We start from the raw sequence: 25,033 nt of genomic DNA on the forward strand, positions 1-25,033 counted from the left end.
TTTCTCAATAACAAGAGTATGGACTTTTCCTCCAGGAACTTGTCCAAATCTTTCTTAAAACCAGCTATGCTATCCGCTCTTACCACATCCTCTGGCAACGCGTTCCAGAGCTTAACTATTCTCAGTGAAAAAAAATTTCCTCCTATCGGTTTTAAAACTATTTCCATGTAACTTCATCGAGTGTCCCCTAGCCTTTGTAATTTTTGACAGAGCGAAAAATCGATCCACTTGAACATGTTCTACTCCACTCAGGATTTTGTAGACTTCAATCATATCTCCCCTCAGCCATCTCTTTTCCAAGCTGAAGAGCCCTAACCATTTTAGTCTTTCCTCATACAATAATAATAATAATAATAATAACTTTATTTTTGTATCCCGCCATACCCGGAAGAGTTCTAGGCGGTTCACATCAATTAAACAAGGTTACAAGTGGTTTACAGCAGTTGAGCGGGGTTATGAGCGGTTCAATAACAAATTGATCAAAGTTGCCAGGGGGGGGGTGAGGGAAGGATGTAGAGGGGAGAGTTCCATCCCCTTTACCATCTTGGTTGCTCTTCTTTGAACCTTTTCTTTCACCACTATATCTTTCTTGAGATAAGGAGACCAGAATTGAGCGCAATACTCCAAATAAGGTCGCACCATGGAGCGATACAGTGGCATTATGACATTCTTAGTCTTGTTAACCATCCCTGACAAAGAATTCCACATTGAAACACCAACCACAGAAAACACACAAAATGAAGTTTCAGATTAATTATAAGTTGAGACAACGAGAACATTCAACTGCGTTCGCCTTCTATCAGCATTTACATGCATAGAAACAGAGAAATATGATGGCAGATAAAGGTAAAAAGGCCCATCCAGTCTGTCCATTCAGAGCATCTACTAGCTCCTCCTCTCCCTAAGAAATCCCAAGTACTTGAATTCAGACACAGTCATTACGTTTGTATTTTGCAGTCCCGCTACCAGCTATGAACACAGAACAGAAATATTTATTAACCAATTCAGCTTCTGCATATTTCTTCCATTCACTTTTGAGCCTCACAATGCCACTTTTGCACTTCTTCCTATCACTAATATACCTAAAAAAAATGTCTTGTAATAACCCCCTACCATGTCAGCTATTTTTTTCTTTCATTTGCATGCTTTCCTGACTACTCGACCAACCTCTCTTAACTTTTCCAGATATTTTTGCTTGTCTTCCTCTTCTTGTGATCTTTTGTAGTTTATAAAAGCTAACCTCTTTTTCTTTACCTTCTCAGCTACTATTTTTGAGAATCTCTTACTTTTACTTACTTTCCTTACAAAGTGGTTAGTTGATCTTACAATAACTCCTTTCAGTTTTGCCCACTGCTTTCCTGCTTCCTCCAGATGTTCCCATCAAGACAACAATTCCTTGACGTACAAAGTTAGTTGTTTTTTTTAAGTCTAGAATCTTTATTTTTAAATGAGCCCTTTCTACACCCATCTTAACAATTAAACTACATCATGTGGTGATCACTGGATGCCAGATGATCACCCACTGTAACATCAGAAACACTTTCCCCATTTGTAAGCACTAAGTCCAGTATAGCCCCATCCCGCATGGATGCCATTAACAACTGCTGGAACAGTTCTCCTTGTAGAGAATCCAGGAGCTCCCTACTTCTAGGAGATCCCACAGTAGGGATGCCCCAATCAACATCTGGCATATTAAAATTATCTATTAGTAGTACTTCCCCTTTTACAGCTATATTTTGAATGTCTTCTATTCAATCTCTTTCCACTTCTTCCATATGTGAAGGATGTCTGTATATCACACCAATTCCTTTACATTTCCTCTCTCCAGTTTGATCCACAGTGCCTCTTCCTTCCCCTGTAGATTCTACAATTGTGTGGTTTTAATACGATCTTTAACATTTAACATCACTCCCTCTCCTTTTCTTCTTACCCTGTCTTTCCTAATCTAATCTAATTCTTAGTCTTATATACCGAATCATCTCTTAAAAATAGGAGCTCGATTCGGTTTACATAATTAGATCACAAAGAAAGATCCATTAACATTCATTGGCAATATTGCCTAAAAAGCGATGAAACATAGTGGTTTTTAAGGTTTTGTGAAAGATCTGAAGAGATAAACACGATCTAATTTGAGGAGGTAGTCCATTCCATATTGTAGTTAGTAAGTATGGAAATGAGTGTGAAATTTTACTAATGGACTTGATTCCTCTCAATGATGGAAAATAGAACTTATTCATATGAGTTGTTCTTGTGCCCAAAGATCTCATGGTGTTTAGAGATAAAGGCATCAGAGGAACAAATAGTCCATGTAAAATGTTAAAGACTATACAGGCACATTTAAATTGAACTCTCAATTGAAACGGAAGCCAATGTAGTTTCCTCAGCAGAAGTGACACATGATCAAATTTTTTTCTTTCCAAAAATCAGTCTGGCTGCACAGATTATAGCCCAGTATAACTATATCCCAGGATAACTGTATCCCAACATAAGTGTATGTTTGCCCATGTTAAATGCTAGTATTCTGTATGGGCAATATTCAGCCAGTGGCGGTCAATGTTTTTTAAAATGCTGATCGTCACCAGCTAAATTAACCCCAGTATTCATTGCTAGGCTATGTCCCGGCACCGGCACTGAATATCAAGGGCTAATTTGGGGAGGGCTGGCCACCTGAGCTTATGTGGGCCCAACTGATCTCCCTCTCAATCTCCTGACAAAGCCTCCCTGCTTCTCCCCCACATACACAGACAATCTAGGTAGCTCACCCCTCCCCCAAGGCCTACCTTTGCTCCTTGGTGGTCTATTGGGGGCAGGAGCAAAGCCCTTTGTGTCTGCTGGTACCAAATGGCAGCCACAAGGAGCTGGAGTGAGGGGGCTTTGCTCTGGCCCCCAATGCCCCCACTGGGCCACCAGAGAGCAAAGGTAGACCCAGGGGTGCTACCCAGACTGTGGAGGGAGTCATCTCATGGCTTGGTCTGGGAGGGGGTAGGAAGTTGAGAGCTTTGTCAAGGGGCTTTCAGGCCAATCAGGGACTTTTTAAAGCTACAAATGGTTATGCAGGTGCTGGCATTAAATATTGCCGCCACATGCATAACCCCTGGTTCCTCCTTAACTTCGCCCCCCTATACTGCCCCTGACCTACCCACTTTTTTGGCAGCAGTCAGAGACGATATCCAGTGGCACTGTCCATTTTAGGGCCACTGAATATTTGGGTAGGCAGTGACAGGTGATTTAAGCAGGAAGGAACCCCTACTACCCACTTAAATCGCTTTGAATGTCGGCCTGTGTAAATGTAGGGGAGCATAAATGCAATCACCCAGTCTTGGAATTAGGGGTTATGCTTCTACTTAAGTATTTTATAAAATATGTAGATTGCAACTGGGAATACTTGCACTCCTCCCGCATAAGCACGTACCATCTTGTTGGCGCTTTTGCTTGTGTGTATGTATTTGGCCACAGTTTTCTGGATGTAAAATGTGCTTTTATCAATTTTCCTCAGATGGGTGTTTGTGGCATGTTGTACACAATGTTTATTTTTTTTGTTCTTGGTAGGAAATAGCACCAGGTACGATCTGACTCCTGTCACTGCAGTCAGCGTTCATTTGCTCAGCAATGATGGGACAGAGATCCCGGTGAATGGTCCCATCTACGTGACAGTGCCTCTGCCATCCAGCAGCAGCCTGAAGCACAATGCTCATGTTCCAGCATGGAAATTTGACCAAAAACTTGGTAAGTAAGAGAAGCTGGCAGTGCCATCGCAGGATGTAATAATGGCAGACAACTGAAATCCTGATGTAAATCCTGGTGTGTGCATGGATCCTTGGAATCCTTGCGCGCTACATTTGTGAATGTTCCTGACCCACCCATGCCCCTCCTGTGGCCATGCCCCCTTTTTGTTGTGTGTGAGAGGATTGGGTGCAGATCATAATTGAATTGTGCGTAGCCAGATTCATGTGCACATGCAGTGTAGTGCCAGTTAACGTCAATTATTGCTTTCTTAGCCAAATATTGATTGCTGAGGGCTCATTATCTAATTTATTTGTGTGTGGCTCTCAGGATTGCATGTAAATTTGAATGCAATTCATAGAATCTGGGAGCAAGTGCATGGTTGAGTTTTGTGAGTCTAGTGTTCAGCACAGGAGCCAAAGTAATATGTATATATATATATTTTTTTTTAATAAAAGTCAAAGAAGGTGGGAATGGTGCTTTATAGACTATAAGAGTCGAGGCCTAGCTAGGAAATGTTTTTGTCATTTGAACAAGAGTTATTGCTGGGAAGGGCGTCTTAATGACATTTTCCAGGTCCCCTTGACTCTTTGTAATGAGTTCTCTGCCTTGCTTTTATTTGCTTACAGTGATATAAAGGCAAGGATTACCACCAAACTCCAGTTTATTTTTCCACTGCTGATCCTTTTCTGATTTTACCCCATTTCATGCATCCTAAGAAAACCAGTAGGACTAAATCAAATTTGGATTGGCCTATCTTGAAAAAAAAAAATGGAGCCAGTTGTCAATCCTAAACTGAGTGGGAGGGGAAGATTCTCATCTCTAATGTAATGCATGTTAATTTGTCACTAAGGAAGGTTCATCATAGATACCATATTGAATATGAAGGTTGGTTAAGTAAGATGCACCCGTCTCTCTCTGTTCATTGTTCCTCTTTGTTGTATCCATGTTTCCAGATCTTGAGTGTGTTAATATCATCACACTACAGTGCACCCTCATTCCCTCTGTCTCTCTTTCCTTATATTCTGTCAACAGGTTCTATGAGAAACACAATATTAACGACCCCTCTAGTGAATCCAAGGGAACGTGGAAAATAACCAAACATACAGATAAATATTAATAACTAGTATTTTAGCCCGTTACATTAACGGGTGCTAGAATATATGTCTGTGTGTCTTTAGTTCTGTCTCTCTCTCCCTCCCGCTGTCTGTCTCTCTCCCTGGCCCCCTTGTCTGTCTGTCTTTCTGTGTCTCTTCCTGCCCCTGTGTCTTTCTTCTTTTCTTTCTATCTATCTGTCTCTCTCCCTGCCTCCTATGCACTTCCCTGTGCAACAGCCACAGCAGCATTCCCTCCCCCTCCATTTCCCTCCCCCCACACCACTTCCCAGTGCAGCAGCAGCATTTCCCCTACCCCCCCTTCCCCTTCCCGCGGTCTGGCCGGCTCCCTTAGTTCCCTTCCCCCCCCCTTCCCTTCCCGTGGTCCCGACAAACCTTCCGATTCCAGCAGCGTCTGTAACACTCTACACACGCTGCTTCGGGGCCTTCTACTGCCCAGTCAAATCAGGGCAGTAGAAGCCCCCGAAGCAGCGGGTGTAGAGTGCTGCAGACGCTGCTGGAATCAGAAGGTTTTCAGGACCCGCAGCCCTTGCCAGACCCAAAGCGAGCTCTGGGGGTTTTGGGGTTTTTATCCTTCAGACGGCAAGAGCTGCCGTGGCAAACAGGCTCTGCGCCGCTGCGCGCATGTGCACTCCTACCTGCGGGTCCCTACAGCGCATGGAAAACGGGAGCACGCAGGTGGGAGTGCGCATGCACGCTTAGGGCTTTATATTATATTATATATGACATATGATGTGATTACAATATTCTCTCTATCCCTTCCTCTGTATCTTAATTTCCCTTCTTATCCTTCAGTTCAGTCTCCTTTTTTTCTTTCTCTCTTATCCCCTGTATAGTTTCCTCCCCCCCCCCCCCCCCACACCTTTCTTTCTGGCTCCCTGGCTTCTCCATCAGCTAGAGGGAGCAGTTTCCTCAGCAGTTGAGTTACTTGCCGGATCAGGCGCTTCTCTTTCCTCTTCTAGACCTGGCCTCAGCCCATCCTTTCCCAGCACAGCCCGGAAACAGAGAGGCAGGGACACGGTCGCTGGAGACACTGAGACTCGCTGCCACTTTCCTTCGCGTCATCTTCCGCCGCAGCCTGCAGCCACCAACAGCCGCCGCGGCGGCTGACATCCGCCTCAGGGGATTCTTGCACATGCGCACTCCTACCTGCAGTGCCCTACAGCGCACAGAAAATGTGGTGGGAGTGCACATGCGCACTTAGGGCTTTATTATATTAGATAAGTGAATCCTCAGTGTGAGGTTATGAGCCCTAAAGAGCACTATCCCCCAAAAGAGGAAATAAGCTCCTTTGCTCATATGTTGCCACAGAGAAACCAATTCCCACTGTTTTAGCTACACACCATCATCGGATATCACTAGCATGCATTCAAACAAAATGTGAAATCACTGAATCAAAATGAAAATTTTTGCGAGAGTCGTAACTTTCCACGTTTCACAAATAACAAAGAAGTCCCTGGAACCAGCCACATAAAAAGCAAGCAATAAAATGGCAAAGACAAAACCACAACTTGGTGCAATAGCGCGTTTGTAAATTCATCGGGAGGTCCGTTATTCAATAGCATTCAATATACTTAAACTGAAAATTGTGCTGTGGTTTTGGGGAGGATGCTGTGTATGTTGAAGATGGTCGCTGTTGACTGTTTTATATTTTTATTGTTATTTTGTATGCTTTGATGTTTATAATGGTATTTATTTTGTCTGTTCATTTGTCCTTCGCTTTGTATAAGGCGAATAATAAATAAACACAATACAATACTTCCACTGGCTTAAAGTTATGCTTTCAGGTTCAACTAAGCTTAGGGCTCCTTTTACTAAGCTGTGCTCGTAGAACTGGCGTTAGTATTTTTTGTGTAGTGCAAGGTTAGTGCGCGCTAATGCTGGGGTTAAGGTCTAGCATGCGCGGCAATGTAGCACACGCTTTTCCATGCGTTAAAGCCCTAGTGCAGCTTTGTAAAAGGAGCCCTTAGTTTCAGGGAGCCACCCCTTCTTCAGGAACCTCACAATGCTTCAGAGAAAATGTTTCACAACACCACGTCTCCACTGCATTTGGTACTTCTGGTTCGGAGAGGACAAACCGATGAACTTACAAACGCACTATTTCATCAAGATAAGTTTGGGGTTTTTTTGTCTTTGTCATTTTATTACCAGATTCTATGAGAACATAATCAGCAAATTTAAATTTTACATCCAGTTAGATCCTCTGGGTTTTTCCACCTTCAGTCATCTCGTGGACTCCTTCAAGTCAATATTCATCCTTTTTGCTGTCCTAACTTTAACTAGGTAGCTATCCATATATACATAATAATGTACACAAGAGTTGCTGTAATGGGACAAATCAAAGATTCACCAAGCACAGTATTCTGTTTCTAACAGTAGTCAACCCAGCTCACAAGTACCTAGCAAGAATCCAAAGAGTAAAACAGATTTTATGCTGCTTATCCTAGGAATAAGCAGTGGATTTTCCCAAGTCCATCTCAACAATGGCTTAAGGATTTTTCTTTTAGGAAATTATCCAAACCTTTTTTTTTAAACCCTGCTAACCTAACTACTTTCACCACATTCTCTAGCTTATTCCTAGGATAAGCAGCATAAAATTTGTTTTACTACTTGGGATCTAGCTAGGTACTTGAGACCTGGGTTGGCCACTGTTGTAAACAGGATACTGGGCTTGATGGACCTTCGGTCTGTCCTAATATGGAAATTCTTATGTTCTTAACAAATTCCAGAGTTTAATTACATGTTGAGTGAAGAAATATTTTCTCCAGTTTCTTACTACTTTGTGACTTTATTGCATGCCCCTAGTTCTAGTATTTTTGGAAAGAGTAAGCAAGCCATTCACATCTACCTGTTCCACTCCACTCATTATTTATAGACCTTTGTCATATTTCCCCTGAGCTGTCTCTTCTCCAAAATGAAGTGCTCTAGCCACTTTAGCCTTTCCTTATAGGGAAGTCCTCCCATCCCCTTTATCAATTTCTCTGTACCTTTTCTAATTCCGTTATTAGGGACATTTTCAAAACATTAAGATGTCCAAAATATGGCAAAAATCTTGCCAAAACATCTAAGTGCAGATTTTTTTAAACTATCTTTCTGGACATCTTACAAGGCTTATCTAGGTGGTTTACAATCAGATACTCAAGTATTTTCCCTGGCTCACAATCTATCTAACGTACCTGAAGTTCACAGCAGTGCCCTCTAAGGTGCTCCACTGCTCTATTGGCATGTCTGTGTGGACAGTACCTACCTACCCACTGTGTGTCCAGAATTAAAGGGGGCATGTTGGGGGTATGTTCTGGGCAGCCTTTTGACAGGCTTAGACTTGGATGTCTTGTAGCAATATTCAAACTTTTCCCAAGACGTCCTGGATGGAACTTAAGATGTTCTGAGCTAGACCTGTTTTAAAAGTGAATTAAGTGTCGAAAGATACCCAAACTGACCAGATGACTATTGGAGGGATTAAGTTATGACCCTCTCACTGATCCCCTTCCACCTACCCCCCAAAAATCTGAATGAAATAGTACATACCTGTATGGGAAAAACCTAGTAAGCATCACACAGGTATCTTAAGTAGCATGTTGAGTGGACTAGTAAGCCATAGAGAAGAAGACCCTGGCCCAGAAGCCATTCCTAATCACTGAATTAATGGTGGAAAGTGTGAGCCCACAAAAATCCTAGTATACTGCCATATAGATGCCACCTGCAGCCATAAGGGCTATTGGGGTGGTAGACAGTAGGTTTTGGGGGACTATTGGAAGGCTCACCTTACATTATAAGGGGATTATGGTGAGATGTTCTTCTGGCACCCTTTATGTGAAGTTCACAGCAGTGCCCTGTCTGTATGGCCAGTGTATTCCAATGCTGGCCCTTCCCACATTCAAATGGTCTGAATTTGGACGTTTTGAACTTGGATGATTTTGTGGTAAAACATAGCAAATAAAATTGGACATCCTAAGGGTTAGACATCCTAGCAGCCAAGATGTCCAAGTAGGCGATTAAAAAAAATTGGGGGGGTTGTCATGCAGTGTTGCTGGTTTTTAAAATGGTTGTTTCTTTGCCTCCAACTTTGTAAGTCTTGTGGGAAATGTCCAAAATCGTACTTAGACATCCTATTGAAAATCTCTTTTTGAGATGTGACCAGAATTGCACACAGTATTCAAAGTGTAGTCATACCATGGAATAATACAAAGGCATTGTAACATTCTCATCTTTGTTTTCCAATCCTTTCCTGATAATTCCTAACATTCTATTTGCTTTCTTAACCGCTGCTGAGCGCTGAGCACTGAGCAGAAGGTTTCAACATATCATAAATGATGACATTGCATTACATTACATTAGTGATTTTTATTCCACCATTACCTTGCAGTTCAAGGCAGACATGGCCAGAGGTGTTACAGAGTAGAGCGGGTTGCTTCAGAGGATTGAAATGTTTCATACGGTGTTAGTTTGTCTTCATAGCAGGGTTTTTATTTCTTTTCTGAAAGTTTTGTAGTCTGGGGTCTCGATTAGTAGATTGGAGAGTTGGTGGTCTAGTTTTGCTGCCTGTGTGGCTAGAAGGCCATCGTACAGTTTTTTCCGTTTGATGTCGCTGATTGGAGGGTAGGTGAATGGTGTCTGGGTTCTCCTGTGTCTGGTTGTGGTAGTTTGGATTAGGCAGTTGTTCAAGTAGGCTGGGCTGTCACCATTTATGGATTTAAATAATAGACAGTAGAATTTAAATAGTATTCTTGCTTGAATTGGGAGCCAGTGTGAGTCGAGGTATGCCTCGGTGATGTGTTCGTGTTTTCTTAGTGAATAGATTAGTCTCAGGGCTGTGTTTTGTACTGTTTGTAGTTATTTTATCATTGTTGCGCGGCGGGGGAGATATAGGATATTGCAGTAGTCAAGGAGACCTAGGACTAGGGACTGGACCATGAGCTGGAATTGTTTTCTGTCAAAGAATTTTCGAACTTGCCTTAGGTTTCTCATGACCGTGAATGATTTCTGTATTGTTTTGTTGATTTGTGGTTGCATGGTGCAGCATCTGTCTATCGTCATTCCCAGAAGTTTTAGAGTGGGTTGAATAAGGTATGTGATTGAGTTTATTACTAGGTTTGTTATGGTTGGGATTTTTTTTTTTTTTAGAAGTATGAATTTTGTTTTGTCTGGGTTCAGTTTTAGTTTGTGGTCTTTCATCCATGTTGCCACTGTTTCTAGAGCTCTGTGTAGTGTGTATGTCATGGTAGGCGTTGGCTGATCAAAAGGAAGGAGAATGGTGATGTTGTATGCATAGCTATAGGAGGTTAAGCCTATTTTGTCTAGGCAGGTGCCGAGGGATGCAAAGTAGAGATTGAAGAGTGTTGGGGATAATGGCGATCCTTGGGGTACACCACAGGGATTGGACCATGGTTCTGATTTTTCTTTGTTTGTCTTTACTCTGTAGGCTCTGGATTGTAGGAATCTTTGAAACCATGTTTGTACTTTGCCTGTGATTCCTATTGTTTCTAGTATTTGTAGCAGGATTATCGTGGTCTACCAGGTCAAATGCTGCGGTGAGATCTAGTTGAATAATTAGCATTTTTTGCCTGTGCTGAGATGTTGTCCAGTTGTGTCCAGAAGGGAGCCTAGTAGTGTCTCAGTGCTGAAGATGGTTCTGAATCCAGACTACATAGGGTGGAGCAAATTGTGGTTTTCTAGGTAGTTGGTGAGGAGTTTAGCTACGAGGCCTTCCATTAGCTTGACATATAGTGGAATTGAGGCTATGGGTCTGTAGTTGAATGGTTGATCTGTTGCTCCTTTTGGGTCTTTTAAGATCGGGGTGACGATGATTTCAGAGAGGTCTTGTGGGAAAAGGCTATCTGTGAGCATGGTTTGTATCCATTGCATGAGAAGAGTGTGGAATTTTAGGCTGGAGGTTTTTAATAGGTATGGAGGGCATTGGTTGAGGTCGCAAGCTGCGTGGCTGTAACATAGTAGATGACGGCAGATAAAGACCCGAATGGTCCATCCAGTCTGCCCAACCTGATTCAATTTAAATTTTTTTTTTTTTTTTTTTCTTCTTAGCTATTTCTGGGTGAGAATCCAAAGCTTTACCCGGTACTGTGCTTGGGTTCCAACTGCCGAAATCTCTGTTAAGACTTACTCCAGCCCATCTACACCCTCCCAGCCATTGAAGCCCTCCCCTGCCCATCCTCCTCCAAACGGCCATACATAGACGCAGACCGTACAAGTATGCCCAGTAACTGGCCTAGTTCAATCTTTAATATTATTTTCTGATTCTAAATCTTCTGATAGTATTTTTTATAGTATTTTTATAGTATTTTTTATAGAGTTTGTTAAGGTTGGACCATTGTACTGTGGAGAAGTGGGAACAGATTCTATCTACTACAGATGATTCTTTTTCTGTGGAGGGCATTGTGATCTCTTCTAGGTGGGTTGGGGTTCCTGCGAAGTTTGTCCTGGCAGTTGTAATTTTGTTTTTAAAGTATTCAGCTAAAAGGGTGGCTGAAAGGGGAAGGTTGTCGTTTTTGGCTAGGTAGGGTTTGGTGTCTATGAGTTCTTTTAGTAATTGGAATAGTTTTTTTTGTGTCTTGGGCTTCTGTGCCTATTTGGTTTGTATAGTATGTCTTTCTTTTTTCTTTTAGTTTTAGTTTGTATTGTTGGTTTAGTTTTTTCCATGCTGCTCTTGTGTGTTCTTGGTTACTTTTTCTTCATTTTCTTTCTAGTCGTCTGCATTGTCTTTTGAGTAGGAGTAGTTCGTTGTCAAACCATTTGTCTGATCGTCTGCTGATTCTGGTTTTTGTTTGTATTGGGGCTAGCTCGTCTAGGGTACTTATATTGCACCATTGTGAGATGAAGTCTTTGGGGTCAGATTCTTGGATTGTAGCGTCTGTTTTATTCCAGAATTTGGAGGGGTCAATATATGTACGTGATTTGTAGGTTAAGCTTTGAGATTTTGGTTTGGTTTTGCCTTTGGCCCAGTTGATATTGAAGCTGTATGTGTAATGGTCTGAACAGATGGATCTGGACCATTTTCCAATTGAGGTTTGAATCTCTGGTAGAATGGACTGTTGGGTCATGAAGGCTGCAATGTCTAGTTGGTGACCTTTCTCATGTGTGGTTTGTGGGTCTAAGATCTTGTAGGTTGAGGCTTCAAGGTAAGATAGTAGGTTTTCTACTTGCTTAAAGGTATGGTCTTCGAGGTAGAGATAGAGATAGAGGTTTAGATCTCCTAGGATTAGGTTGTAAGTTGCCGTTAGTGAGTTTCGGTATATAAAATCTTCGAATTCTGGACTTGCTGTGTTCCAATTCCCTGGTATTATGTAGCAGAGCATGCAGGTTATGGATCCTTTTAGTGTGGTGTATGAAAGTTGGCAGGCTAGTAGATCCATGTATGGGGTGGACGTTTTGTCTAGTATGTTTAGGTTTAGGGAGTTTCTGACTAAGATGGCTAGATCTCCTCCTCTTTTTTTTTTTTTCCCCCCTGCAGATCACTGTTACCTTGTATCCCTTCGGACAAACTTCTGTTATCCTGGGGTCTGAGTCTGATTTTAGCCAGGTTTCAGTGAAGAAGAGGCAGTCTAGATTTTCGGTTTTTATCCAGTCTTTTATGTGTTCTGTCTTTGGGCCTAGAGCTCTGATATTTATGTAGGCACATGTTAGTGTGGTGTATTCTGTTTGCGCACTCTTTGTTGCTTTTGGGTAGACAAGTGCTCTTGATTGGGGGTGTGGTTTAATCCTAGAAGGGTTTGTTGGTCTTCTCCTCCATGTTGGTGTGATGAAGTGGTGTATGCAGGTCTGGGAGTTTATGTTTCCGTCTGTAATGGTTCTCCTGGCTGGGTGGTAAATTCTATTTGTAGTTGAAATAATTGGTATTGGGCAGATGTTGTTTGCTGCAGCTTTCCAGTTGGTTAGGAGCAAGATGATCATTAGGATAGTTTGTGTTTTGGTGGCAGTATATATAGATAGTGTAGAGGCGATCCGTAAGAATATTCAGCCATAGTTTCTGGTCTGTAAGGATATGCAGTGCAAAATAGGACTTTTGGGCACAGCCATTTGGGCATCTATACACATTGGCGCCCAAATTGGCAGTGTCTAAAAGTCCTCTCCCATACTCACCAGGATCTGGGGGCTAACAGAAGCATAGTAGTGCAGGTGGGGTGGTGCTCGAAGCTTAAGGGAGAGCATAGCTGCCCCATAACATGCCTGTGAGAAAAGATGGAACAGGCAGCTTCCTCCCTCACAGGTAATGCCTGAAGTAGCTATGATCTCCTTTGCAACAACAGTTCTCAGAACAGAAGGGAGAGCATAGCTACTCTAGTCAGTGTCTATGAAGAGGGACACTGCCTGTTCTGTTCTCTCTCATAGGCACCTCCTGGGGCAAGAACCACTCCACCTGTAGCATTGTGCCTCTGCTGGTTCAGATGATCCCCAGCTCAGATTTCAGTGAGTGTAGGCGAGTGGGGGGAGGACTTTTGGGTGCCCAAAGGTCCAGTGCCTAAATGATATCACCCAGAAGTCACAGGCACCAAAACAGCAGAATCTAAACAGAGGTTCCCAAAACTCATGCTCCCTATTCAGTGGCACTATCTTTAAGTGGTCTTAATTCAGTGCGCTGTCCGAAAAATGCAGAGGTGGTATGCAAGGATATTCAGTGCTCTGAATCTCAGCAAAAAAGGCCCAACTAAGCCATGTATCTGGAAAAACAGCAGCTATTATCTGGATAAATGGCTTTGACTATTGAGTGGTTCAGAATTCTTTTATAGCAGCACATTTCCAATGCTTGTATCTTCTTTCTGATCCCTTTGCTATGCAGCTATGATAATGCCAGTTTTTGCCTAGTAGTAGACTGCAAAGACTCTTTCCGCTGTAGAGAAGGAACATCAGAACCTCTAGCACAGAGATGAAGTACCATCCATCCTTACAATGTAAAGGCCAAGTTTTTTCCATGCTGCTTCTTCTATTGCTTCCTCTAAGAAATATTTTTGCTTAATTTACCACTAGAACGCAGCTGGTCATTATTTGAGCCCTCCCCAAGGTCTCCTTCAACAACTGATTCCAGCATTGGATGGCAGTCTTTCCAAATACATTCACAGGCAAATTGTGTTATGTGCAGCACTGGTCTCCTTGCTCTGCCTTTTCAGAGGGTTCAATAGTATTTTCCAAGTTCTGACTAAACAGAGTCAATGTTTCTTCTTCAGGTAGCTAGAAATTGTTCTTTTTTTATAAGCATGCAGCCCTGAATTAAAAAGAACTGAATCGATCACCCAGGGGAGAAATAGTGCATGAAATACCTTCTGAATCTGGCTTTCATTCTTTTTGGGGGGTGAGGTGGGGGGGGGGCGCAAGTTCTTGTTTTCAGTACTTGCCTGTCATTAGAAAGAAAGACAGATTTCCATGTACTTTTCTACTCAAGAAGCAATCCATCTCAAATCCTTCCTGTCCGCTGTATCGCAGCTTGCCCATGAATATGTGGAAACAGACATTTATAAGATCAGAACAGGAAATCTTTCTGTTAACATTTTGCACCCTTCAAAATGACAGTGGCCATTATTATGTCTCATTCTTAGCCAGGATAATGTGCATACTACAAAACATAGCACTGAAAATCTGTCCAGCTGTCACTGTTTTGTGGATATGATGATGCCCTCCTGATGTTTTTATTTTTAACATTGCATTTTGAAGTTCCCATGGTTCTCAACAGTAGCACTGTATTAAGGGAAAGGGAGCAGCACTGGGATTTGATCCCACAACCTCTGGGTGCAGAGGTAGCAACTCTACCACTAGGCCAGGGGTAGGCAATTCCGGTCCTCGAGAGCCGGAGCCAGGTCAGGTTTTCAGGATATCCACAATAAATATGCATGAGATAGATTTTGCATCTCAAGGAGGCAGTGCATGCAAATCCATCTCATACATATTCATGGTGGACATCCTGAAAACCTGATCTGGCTCCGGCTCTCGAGGACCGGAATTGCCTACCCCTGCACTAAGGCGACTACCGTATTTTCTCGCATATAACGCGCGCGTTATACGTGGTTTTTACGTACCGCGCACACCCTTGCGCGTTATACGCGTGAGTGCGTTGTACAAAAATTTTTTTACATAGTTCCCCCCCCCACGTCTGATTCACACCCCCCTCGATGGAAGCACCCCCACCCCGAAGGACCGCTCGCACGGACCCGCACCCCCACCCCGAAGGACCGCTCGCACCCCCACAGCCTCCCGACCCCCCCCCCCCCATCATGTAGAAGCTCCTACCGGTGTCCTGCTGCTTCCTCTTGGCGGTCCCGACACGATCGGGGCAAGAGGGAGCTCAAGCCCTCTTGCCCCAGCCAACCGCGGCACCCCCGACACGATCGGGGCAAGAGGGAGCTCAAGCCCTCTTGCCCCCCTGACTCCCCGACACGATCGGGGCAAAAGGGAGCCCAAGCCCTCTTTCCCCGCCGACTCCCCAACTCCCCGACAATATCGGGCCAGGAGGGAGCCCAAGTCCTCCTGGCCCTGGCGACCCCCCCCCCCCCGCTAGTTGTTCGGGCCAGGAGGGAGCCCAAACCCTCCTGGCCACGGTGACCCCCCTACCCCCACCCCGCACTACATTACGGGCAGGAGGGATCCCAGGCCCTCCTGCCCTCGACGCAAACCCCCCTCCCCCCAACGACCGCCCCCTCCAAGAACCTCCGACCGCCCCCCCAGCCGACCCGCGACCCCCCTGGCCGACCCCCATGACACCCCCACCCCCCTTCCCCGTACCTTTGTATAGTTGGCCGGACAGACGGGAGCCAAACCCGCCTGTCCGGCAGGCAGCCAACAACGGAATGAGGGCGGATTGGCCCATCCGTCCCAAAGCTCCGCCTACTGGTGGGGCCTAAGGCGCCTGGGCCAATCAGAATAGGCCCGGGAGCCTTAGGTCCCACCTGGGGGCGGGGCCTGAGGCACATGGGCTCAACCCGACCATGTGCCCAAGGCCCCGCCCCCAGGAGGGACCTAAGGCTCCCGGGCCTATTCTGATTGGCCCAGGCGCCTTAGGCCCCACCAGTAGGCGGAGCTTTGGGACGGATGGGCCAATCCGGCCTCATTCCGTCGTTGGCTGCCTGCCGGACAGGCGGGTTTGGCTCCCGTCTGTCCGGCCAACTATACAAAGGTACGGGGAAGGGGGGTGGGGGTGTCGTGGGGGTCGGCCAGGGGGGTCGCGGGTCGGCTGGGGGGGCGGTCGGAGGTTCTTGGGGGGGGGCGGTCGTTGGGGTGAGGGGGGTTTGCGTCGAGGGCAGGAGGGCCTGGGATCCCTCCTGCCCGTAATGTAGTGCGGGGTGGGGGTAGGGGGTCGCCGTGGCCAGGAGGGGGGGGGGTTCGCAAGAGCCAGGAGGACTTGGGCTCCCTCCTGGCCCGATATTGTCGGGGAGTTGGGGAGTCGGCAGGGCAAGAGGGCTTGGGCTCCCTTTTGCCCCGATCGTGTCGGGGAGTCGGGGGGGCAAGAGGGCTTGAGCTCCCTCTTGCCCCGATCGTGTCGGGGGTGCCGCGGTTGGCTGGGGCAAGAGGGCTTGAGCTCCCTCTTGCCCCGATCAGTGTCGGGGGTGCCGCGGTTGGCTGGGGCAAGAGGGCTTGAGCTCCCTCTTGCCCCGATCGTGTCGGGGGTGCCGCGGTTGGCTGGGGCAAGAGGGCTTGAGCTCCCTCTTGCCCCGATCGTGTCAGGGGTGCCGCGGTTGGCTGGGGCAAGAGGGCTTGAGCTCCCTCTTGCCCCGATCGTGTCGAGGAGTCGGGACCGCTAAGAGGAAGCAGCAGGACACCGGTAGGAGCTTCTACATGATGGGGGGGTCGGGAGGCTGTGGGGGTGCGAGCGGTCCTTCAGGGTGGGGGTGCGGGTGCGAGTGGGAGTGCGTGCGATCGGTCCTTCGGGGTGGGGGTGCGGGTGCGTGCGAGCGGTCCTTCGGGGTGGGGGTGCTAGCGGTCCTGGGGGGGGGTGAATCGGACGTCGGGGGGGGGGGCATCAGGCTTTCAGGGTGGGGACAGGACTTCAAGGGGGAGAGGAGAGTCGGGCGGGCGAAAGGAGAGTCGGGGTGGCCAGAGGAGAGTCAGGCGGCAACGGGAAAGTCGGGCAGCATGCGCGGTATACGGGTGTGCGCGGTATATAAAAATTTCTGTACATAAATTTGTGTTTTTTGCGCGCTATACCCGTGTGCGCGTTTTACACGGGTGCGCGTTATCTATGTGAAAATACGGTAGTCCATTCCTCACCTCCTTTAAGTATCCCTCTCTCCACAATGTTCTTTATGCTTCAATCTAGTCAATATTCTAAAACATGTATGCGGGCAGCATTATGTGGTAAAGAATTCTGGCCCAGCCAGCAGCTATGTTTTGCCCATCCTACTCAACGCCTGCCAAATTTTATCTCTTTATATTTAGAAGATAACCAAGGAGACTGAAAGGCCAGAAATTGATAGAGGCAAAGAATTAAACAATCCGGAGAGGTCAAGATGTTGGACATACTAAGATGGGATTGGGTCCCCTGACTCTCTGTCAGGCTGTTCTGACCATTAGGCTATTATGTGGCTATTTTATAACATGCGAGTGCGACTTTAACACGGACCATTCCGTGCTGTCGGCTCTTTCATTTCTAAGAGCAGCCTTGACAAAGCAACAGGCGAAACATGTTGACAGCACTAGTTCCCCATGCATAAAACCACAAGCTAAGTAAAATCTAATTAATAATACCTTTACTTCAAGTTTAAATTAATAAATTAAAATATTAATAAAGTAAGAGCCGATGAAGAGCAAACACATAAAGCTTTAAGTGATGAAGATCCTGAGCTTTAAGTGGTGTCGCTGAGGCTCTGGTTCAGTAAGGATAACGTGCTTGCATATGAGGAAATACCTTTACATGCATAATTGATGTGAAGAGTTAAAGTTATCTGAAAATAAATATTGAGCTTGAATTAGGTAATATTTTATAACATGGACATTCTTATACTGCTACAATGACATCCATATTTCTTTTTTTGCCCTATTCATAGATTCAGTTTGTAAAATGGAGCAGGCTGTATTCCCGTAGATCCTGTACTGACTTATTCTGAATTATGGAGGCAGATTTTGGAAAGGACATCCAACTCAATAAATGGAGTCTAACGTTCAGGAAACTATTCAAAGAATAGAAATGGTGGAGGAATCCTTTAAAACGTTTTCTGATTCTGAGCCAGCTTTAGTTAAAAGACAATTTGGCTCTCCATTGTAGGCTTAAGAACTTGGTTAATGTAATGAGAAGAACTTTGAGGTTTTTAAATGTTCCAAAATTGACAGTTGTGACTCCTATAACTACGTTCAAAATATATGTGCTTGAGATTTAGGAGATACCTGAAGCTTCTTGTTCTCTCATCATTAAAGCTTACTGTTTACCACCTTCTGTAAAAAAAAAAAAAAAATCTTCTCAGACTTTGGGTATAGAGTTTGAAGTATGCTTAGAGTCTGTGAATCTTTCTTAGATTGTGGAGAAGAAAGAAGCTGAGACAGTTATACTTGCAACTTTGATTGTGAATTTTATGTTAGAACCAGTTAGAGACTGGGTCTTGAGATTAATTTTTTGTAATTGTGAAGCCCAGTTCCATGGTTATAAATTTAGAGCTTATCCCGATATGGCAAGGGCTATGCAAAAGAGTGAGAAAGATGTTCTCCTTCTACATTTTAGAGTAACACAGCTTGGCTAAATTTTCCTTATAAATGTGTTATCAAATTGCAGTCTGTAAGACAAATATTTTATGAAGTAATCCATCTGTTGGCTTTTTTTTGACATCCAAGTCAGGGACTATCATTTCAGTACCTTCCAGGTGCCCTTGGCTGTTATAGGGGAAAGCACTCTTCAGGGATTCAAGGAAAGGTTAGATAAGTTCCTGCTGTACCAAAACATACGCAGGTAAGGCTAGACTCAAATAGGGTACCGGTCTTTGACCTAAGGGCCGCCGTGTGAGCGGACTGCTGGGCACGATGGACCATTGGTCTGACCCAGCAGCGGCAGTTCTTATGTTTTTGCTGTAGATGTTACATTACATTAGTATTTATGGATCGCTAATATGCCCCGGAAGGAATTCAATGCAATTTATAATTTTGAAGAGCCTGGCCATGTCCAGGATTTCATTAGGGTTCATGACATAGATATCTTGATTTGTGTTAGTGTACGCATACGAGGGGGGTGCTGAAAAGTTCTTAACCCAACCAACCATCTAACTAAATTCTGAGCGTTATTTTGCCACTGTAGCTGAAAAGAGTATTATCTTATTTTGTTAAGTGCCAATTTGCAGAAACGAAATTCTGTGTTTCTTGACATTGTTTCAGATCATTAATTGAATCACGTCCACGTCATTCTCTTCTTGGTTGAGCTGAGAACTTTTCAGCATCCCATCGTATGATTATGATATATGGGGCTCCTTTTACTAAGCTACGCTAGTGGTTTTAGTGCGCGCGCTAGATGCTAACACCACCATTGAGCGGGCATTAGTTCTTACGCGTAGCGCAAGGGTTAGCGTGCACTAATAGTCAGCGCGTGCTAAAAACGCTAGCGCACCTTAGTAAAAGAGGGGGATGGGGTTTTTTGTCTTGTGTTTGTAGAAACGGGATAACTGTACAAGCAACATCTAATAAGACTCCTGAGGAAGGCTCCTCTTTGATGCCGAACGCTTGCAGCATTGAGTCAATGAGTCAATAATTATCTCTAAAAGTTTCCATTAAGAAGACATCTTGATGCTTCACACTGTCTTTGGTGTCTTGGAGAGAAGATTGGCCATATCTACTGTTGTAATCTTGACATTATGGGTTCTGGTATGAGTAAATTCCCAAGAAAAAATTGGAAAGAACTCCAGGTCTCATGGAAAAAATGTTTGGAAAATAAAGAAACAGCAAAACTATCTTGAAATAATGGATATCAGTATGAGCCTTGGAAATGCCACACGAGAGATTATTTGGCTCAGGCAGGAACTCATTAGTGACTAGCACTAGACCTAAGTCTGAATATGAACTGCCTCATACATCAGGTCTAGTGCTAGTCACTAATGAGTTCCTGCCTGAGCCAAATAGTCTCGTGTGGCATTACCAAGGCTCATACTGATGTCCATTATTTCAAGATAGTTTTGCTGTTTCTTTATTTTCCAAACATTTTTTCCATGAGAACTGGAGTTCTGTCCAATTTTTTCTTGGGAATTTAGTTTTGATTCTATTGGCAGATTATTTTTTAGGGTTATAATTGTTGAGCTATTCTGGTATGAGTGTCATTTTCCTGGTTTGTGAGATGATAGTCATGTAGAGATCGTGATATGTTTGGCTGTAGATGTGTTTAAGGTTAGTTGACAGTGTCCAGGTCTTCATGTCCATTCTTAGGAAAGGGAATTTTGTGTCTCCTTTGTTTTACTTAAATTGAGATTCTTGATTTCATGATTCCTTTTGAATTGGTTTGGAAGAGAGATTTTATTTTTTTTTTTTTTTTGCCTTGTACCTTTAGGGTGATAAGAATGTGGCTACCTGGGCTACACCTGCCTGAATTATGATTTATATGGAAGTCTTTTTATCTAGCTTCTATTATTTTTTACTCTTTTTGGATGTAATTTGGTGGAATCTAATTGGAAAATTCTTATTAAAAAATACATTAATAGAAAATTATCCAGATAAATATATTTATTTAGGACAGCTGTTCTCAACCCAATCTCGGGACACACATAGGCAGTTAGGTTTTCAGGATGTCCAGAATGAATAGGAATAAGATGGACTTGCATAGAATGGAGGTAGATTATGCAAATTTCTCTCATGCATATTCATTGTGGATATTAACAATACCTGACTGGCTAGGTTTGTCCTAACTTCTTAGAGAATGACACGGGGACAAATTTGTCCCCATCCCCATGGGGTCTGCCTCCATCCCCACCCTGTCCCCACAAGCTCTGTCCCTGTTCCCACCCCGTTCCTTAAAGCTCCATCCTCATCTGCACAAGCCTTGAATACTTTAAACTCATAAGTGCTTGAGGCTTGTGCAGATGAGGACAAAGCTCACAGGAATGGAGCAAGGACAGGGTCGGAGTTCACAGGGATTGGGTGGGGATGGGAGACCACAAATAGTGGCCATTACTTTAAATAGATGTCATTATTTTATGTTTACAGCCGCATATTCAGTGCTCCCTACCTGAATGAATAGGGTTGCTGAGTATCAGACATTAAGATGAGCAGATAATTTGTCCTCTGCATCTTTGAATACTGAACCCCCAATGTATTTAGGATATCCCAAGTTCTATTTTTTTTTCTCACCATGGTGCCACCAGCTTGCAGTTTCTTCTCTCCTCTCAGGTCACTAATTGCCTTAGTAGCTGTCATGGGCGTTTTTGTCCTCTTTTCCTGAATGTTTGGAAACTGACATGGTTCAGTAACAGAAACATCAGAAACCAAGGAGAGCACTGAGTGTGGTCTACCCCAGCAAAATAATCAGTCTCTGTAGTCAGGGGGGATGACTTCAGACCATACCAGCTGCCATTCCTGCTTTCTTGGAACAATACTTGAATTTAAGAATGTATTTTTTTTTAAAATACGTGGGAAATAGAATCTGCTGGAGCCGTGGAGAGTCCCCGATGCAGAGTCGAATCGAGAGAAGCCAGCAAAAAGTCTCTTAAAAAAATACATGAGAGAGATTTATTATGATATAACGTTTGCTATTGCTGTTAAGAGCTTATTGCTCCACGTATAGCGCTTTTTGAGCAGTTTGCACTGCCGTGTTATTGAACGTATCGCTCTTTTCATGTTAGATTAGTTATTAATTTTCAGATTTCTGTTAGTATTTGGGTTCAAGGAGCAGCTTTAGCCAAATAGTCTGAAATACATCTGTAGCCACAAAATTGTCTTTAAAATGTAATTTATACAGTTAATTTCATGTTATTTAACAAAATCCAGCAAAAAGGTCATATCTTGTTTGTTTCTGTTTTGGCTCCTAAGCTCCCTGCTGATCATCTAACCCAGTGGTTCCCAAACCTATCCTGGGGGACCCCCAGCCAGTCAGGTTTTCAAGATATCCCTAATGAATATGCATGAGAGAGATTTGCATACCTGTCACTTCCATTATATGCAAATCTCTCTCATGCATATTCATTAGGGATATCTTGAAAACCTGACTGGCTGGAGGTCCCCAGGACAGGTTTGGGAACCACTGATCTAACCCCTAACATAATGTTCCCTCCTCTCCTGATTGTACACATGACCAGCAACCTCAGTTGCCATTTTTACACACCTTTCTATAGATTAGGTGTGTGATGACCAGTCTGGAACCACCATGGACTTGCTCAGAAATGCCTTGAGCTCTGCTGTTGTCATGATACAGGTCAGAGGATGCTCAACTACTCCGGAACTCCAGTCAAGTAATTGGGTGCATGTAGTTGCCTCAGTGTTGATGGATGGTGTTTTCCTGGGACTCACCCTGCTGTCTCCAAGTGTTGTCTTCTCCTCTGATCGCTTCGGTTTCTTCTCCATTGTATCTCTTCTCTCCTGTTCCTCTTCACTACGCAACATACGAGTAGCTTGCAGAACAGACTTTGCTATAACCATAACAAACTGACTTTCTCACTGTAGACATGACTATCTTCCTTACCTCTTCACACTTCTTTCAACAGTTGCAGGTGGAAGAAGAGATGCCTGGGACCTTATGTACAATTCCTATTTATTTTTATATTAAACCCCAGCACAGAACTCTACAATCATTCTTAAGTTTTTCAGATTCTTTCCTTTTAGAATAGGCTTAGAAATTCATATTGTCATGAACGTTAGAGCTGTTGTGAGCCATCTGCTATGTGACATATGTCCTATTTCCAACAGAGCCAGATCCTTTTTCAAGACACCTGTTTTAATGGTAGTTATAATTCCGTATCCATAATTTTGGTCTGTGCTTAAATCTTTGATCACTACATCACTGAGCGGAGGAAGATTAGGATTTGTTTCCCAGATCAGTAACCGAATTTAACATTTTTTGTAATGGGACCTGCCCATTTGTTGTTGCTTAATGCCTTCCCATCTAAATCAGTCACCAAGTAGTTCACCTGTATGCAGGTTAGACAATCCACACCAGCTTCCTTTGTAATGTATCACCCCTTCCTCCCAACCAGTCTTTACATTACAGGAATCGCCTCCAATAGCTTGAAGAGTTTTCTCTGCTCCTCTTTCTCTTAGCCATGCAATCAAATTATTAGTCTTCTCTTTAGTTGCTTTTGCAGGAACAAAATGACACAGATATCTGCCTTCTGGTCCAGTGGCATCCCTCCTGCTGATTTTTGTATTGAAGGTACAGGGGTGTGTGGGGGATGTCAGGAATGTTTAGAGATGGCGGGGGTGTCGAGGGATGTTGGAGGGGAGGGTTGTAGTGCAGACTCTCTGTGGTGAGGGCTAGGGGTCAATGACTGTGAGAGAGGAAGGGAGGGAGAGAAAATCTCCCTGCCAGTTCAGATGATCCTGGCAGGGGAAATCCCAATCAGCTGAGCCGGCAGGAATCCCCAAAACCAGTTCAGCTGATGGGGATTCCCCTGCCACGATCAGCTGATGGGAAGCCTACTTGGGGGGGGGGGTTTGATTTCACAGTTGGTGGGAGGGGGTCATGACTATTGGGGGAGTAAGGGGGAGGGGGGTCATACATTAAACCCTCCAGTGGTCATCTTGTCAGTTTGGTCACCTTTGGAACACTTAGACCAGTGGTCTCAAACTCAAACCCTTTGCAGGGCCACATTTTGGGATTGGCCTCAGAAAAAATTGGGATTGGATTGGAGGGCCTCAGGAAAAATAGTTAATGTCTTATTAAAGAAATGACAATTTTGCATGAGGTAAAACTCTTTATAGTTTATAAATCTTTCCTTTTGGTTAAGTCTTAATAATAATATTGTAATTTATAGCTAAAGAGACATATGATCAAGAAACTGTTTTATTTTACTTTTGTGATTATGATAAACATAGCGAGGGCCTCAAACTAGTACCTGGCGGGCCACTTGTGGCCCCTGGCCTGCAAGTTTGAGACCACTGACTTAGACCCATGTAAAACAGGTCTAAGTAAGTTCTGCCTTGGATATCCTGGGAAAGCTTTGATTATTGCTGCAGGATGCCCAGGTTTAAGTTCGCCTGATGCCCTCCCGTAACAACAGCTCCCAACACGCCCCTTTAGGCTCTGGATGTTCAGCAGCTTGAAAGTCCCGCTGGATATCCAGAAAGTTAGTTTCAATTATTGGCACTTGGAGACATGCTGGCTGTTTGGACATCCAAGTGCCGACTTAGGCTGGTTTTTGGATGTTTAAATGTTTTGATTCTGAGCCTGTTTACCCCTAGATAGAAGATATTTGGTGTCTGATACAAGTGCAAGCAATGCTGTTTTGGTACTATGAAAGGTTATGAAACTGAACTGTAAAGGGCTAAGACGATCATGATATTCCCAAAAAATTGGTTAACAATTCTCCACAGTGGCTTCAGGCATGTTTTTTCTAGTAACGGAATTCAAGCCACAGTAATGAAACTGGAAGGTTGCCTGAGTCTAAATTAGCTTGTTTTATGATTGAGCAATAACACAATGCCACCTAAAGATGTTGGAAAGTAGCCAATCTTCAAAGACCATTCTGGAGAGAAGTAAGCCACTCAAGAATCTGTATAGGAGGTTTTGTCATTAAATAAGACTGAGAGCTGTTAGTAAGCAAGAAAAGGCAGACAGTTTCCCTAATAACAACCTGATTTTGATTATGTCTGCTGTTGAGAAGGAATTCCAAAATAGCTAATGTAAAGAAAATAATAAGACAACTACAATAACAGTAATGTTAAAAAAAATGTCAGAATGTAGTAAAATGAGGAAAATAGGTAGAAGAAAATTAAAAATAACACAGAGATTAAAAACATGCTTGAAGCATAGAGAGTTTTAAAATACAAGCAATCTGGGCTTACATGATAGTATTCTATAAACAAGCAAACAAAAAAAAAGGAATATGTATTCATTTCATTAGTGCAAACTAAATCTGTTTAATGTTTAATCGTCTTCATAAGTTATTGTTATGGGAATTCCGGGATCTTCGTTTGACTTTTAGGAAATCAAAACTTTTTTTTTCTGTATGGGGCCCCTATATACAATCGTTGCCTCATCGTGTGCACAGCTCTCTCAATCGCTTGGGGGATGCGGCCGTTCCTCCTATTGGGGGGATTTGATATGGTGGTTCTGACTGGTGCACGCCACACACACTTTC

General features: G+C 43.9%; 1 protein-coding gene across 2 annotated transcripts in view; it reads left to right on the forward strand.

Annotated features, from left to right (window-relative positions):
* The window catches only part of FAM171A1 (family with sequence similarity 171 member A1), a 292,982-nt gene that overhangs the window by 154,386 nt on the left and 113,563 nt on the right, over positions 1-25,033 (forward strand). For both annotated transcript variants that reach the window (XM_033931205.1, XM_033931204.1), the window contains exon 5: positions 3,550-3,726. In XM_033931205.1, coding sequence (XP_033787096.1) covers positions 3,550-3,726 — 177 coding nt within the window. The remainder of the gene's footprint in view (positions 1-3,549; positions 3,727-25,033) is intronic.

Source organism: Geotrypetes seraphini, chromosome 2 (genome assembly GCF_902459505.1).
Source record: "Geotrypetes seraphini chromosome 2, aGeoSer1.1, whole genome shotgun sequence".
Taxonomy (NCBI): Eukaryota; Metazoa; Chordata; class Amphibia; order Gymnophiona; family Dermophiidae; genus Geotrypetes; species Geotrypetes seraphini.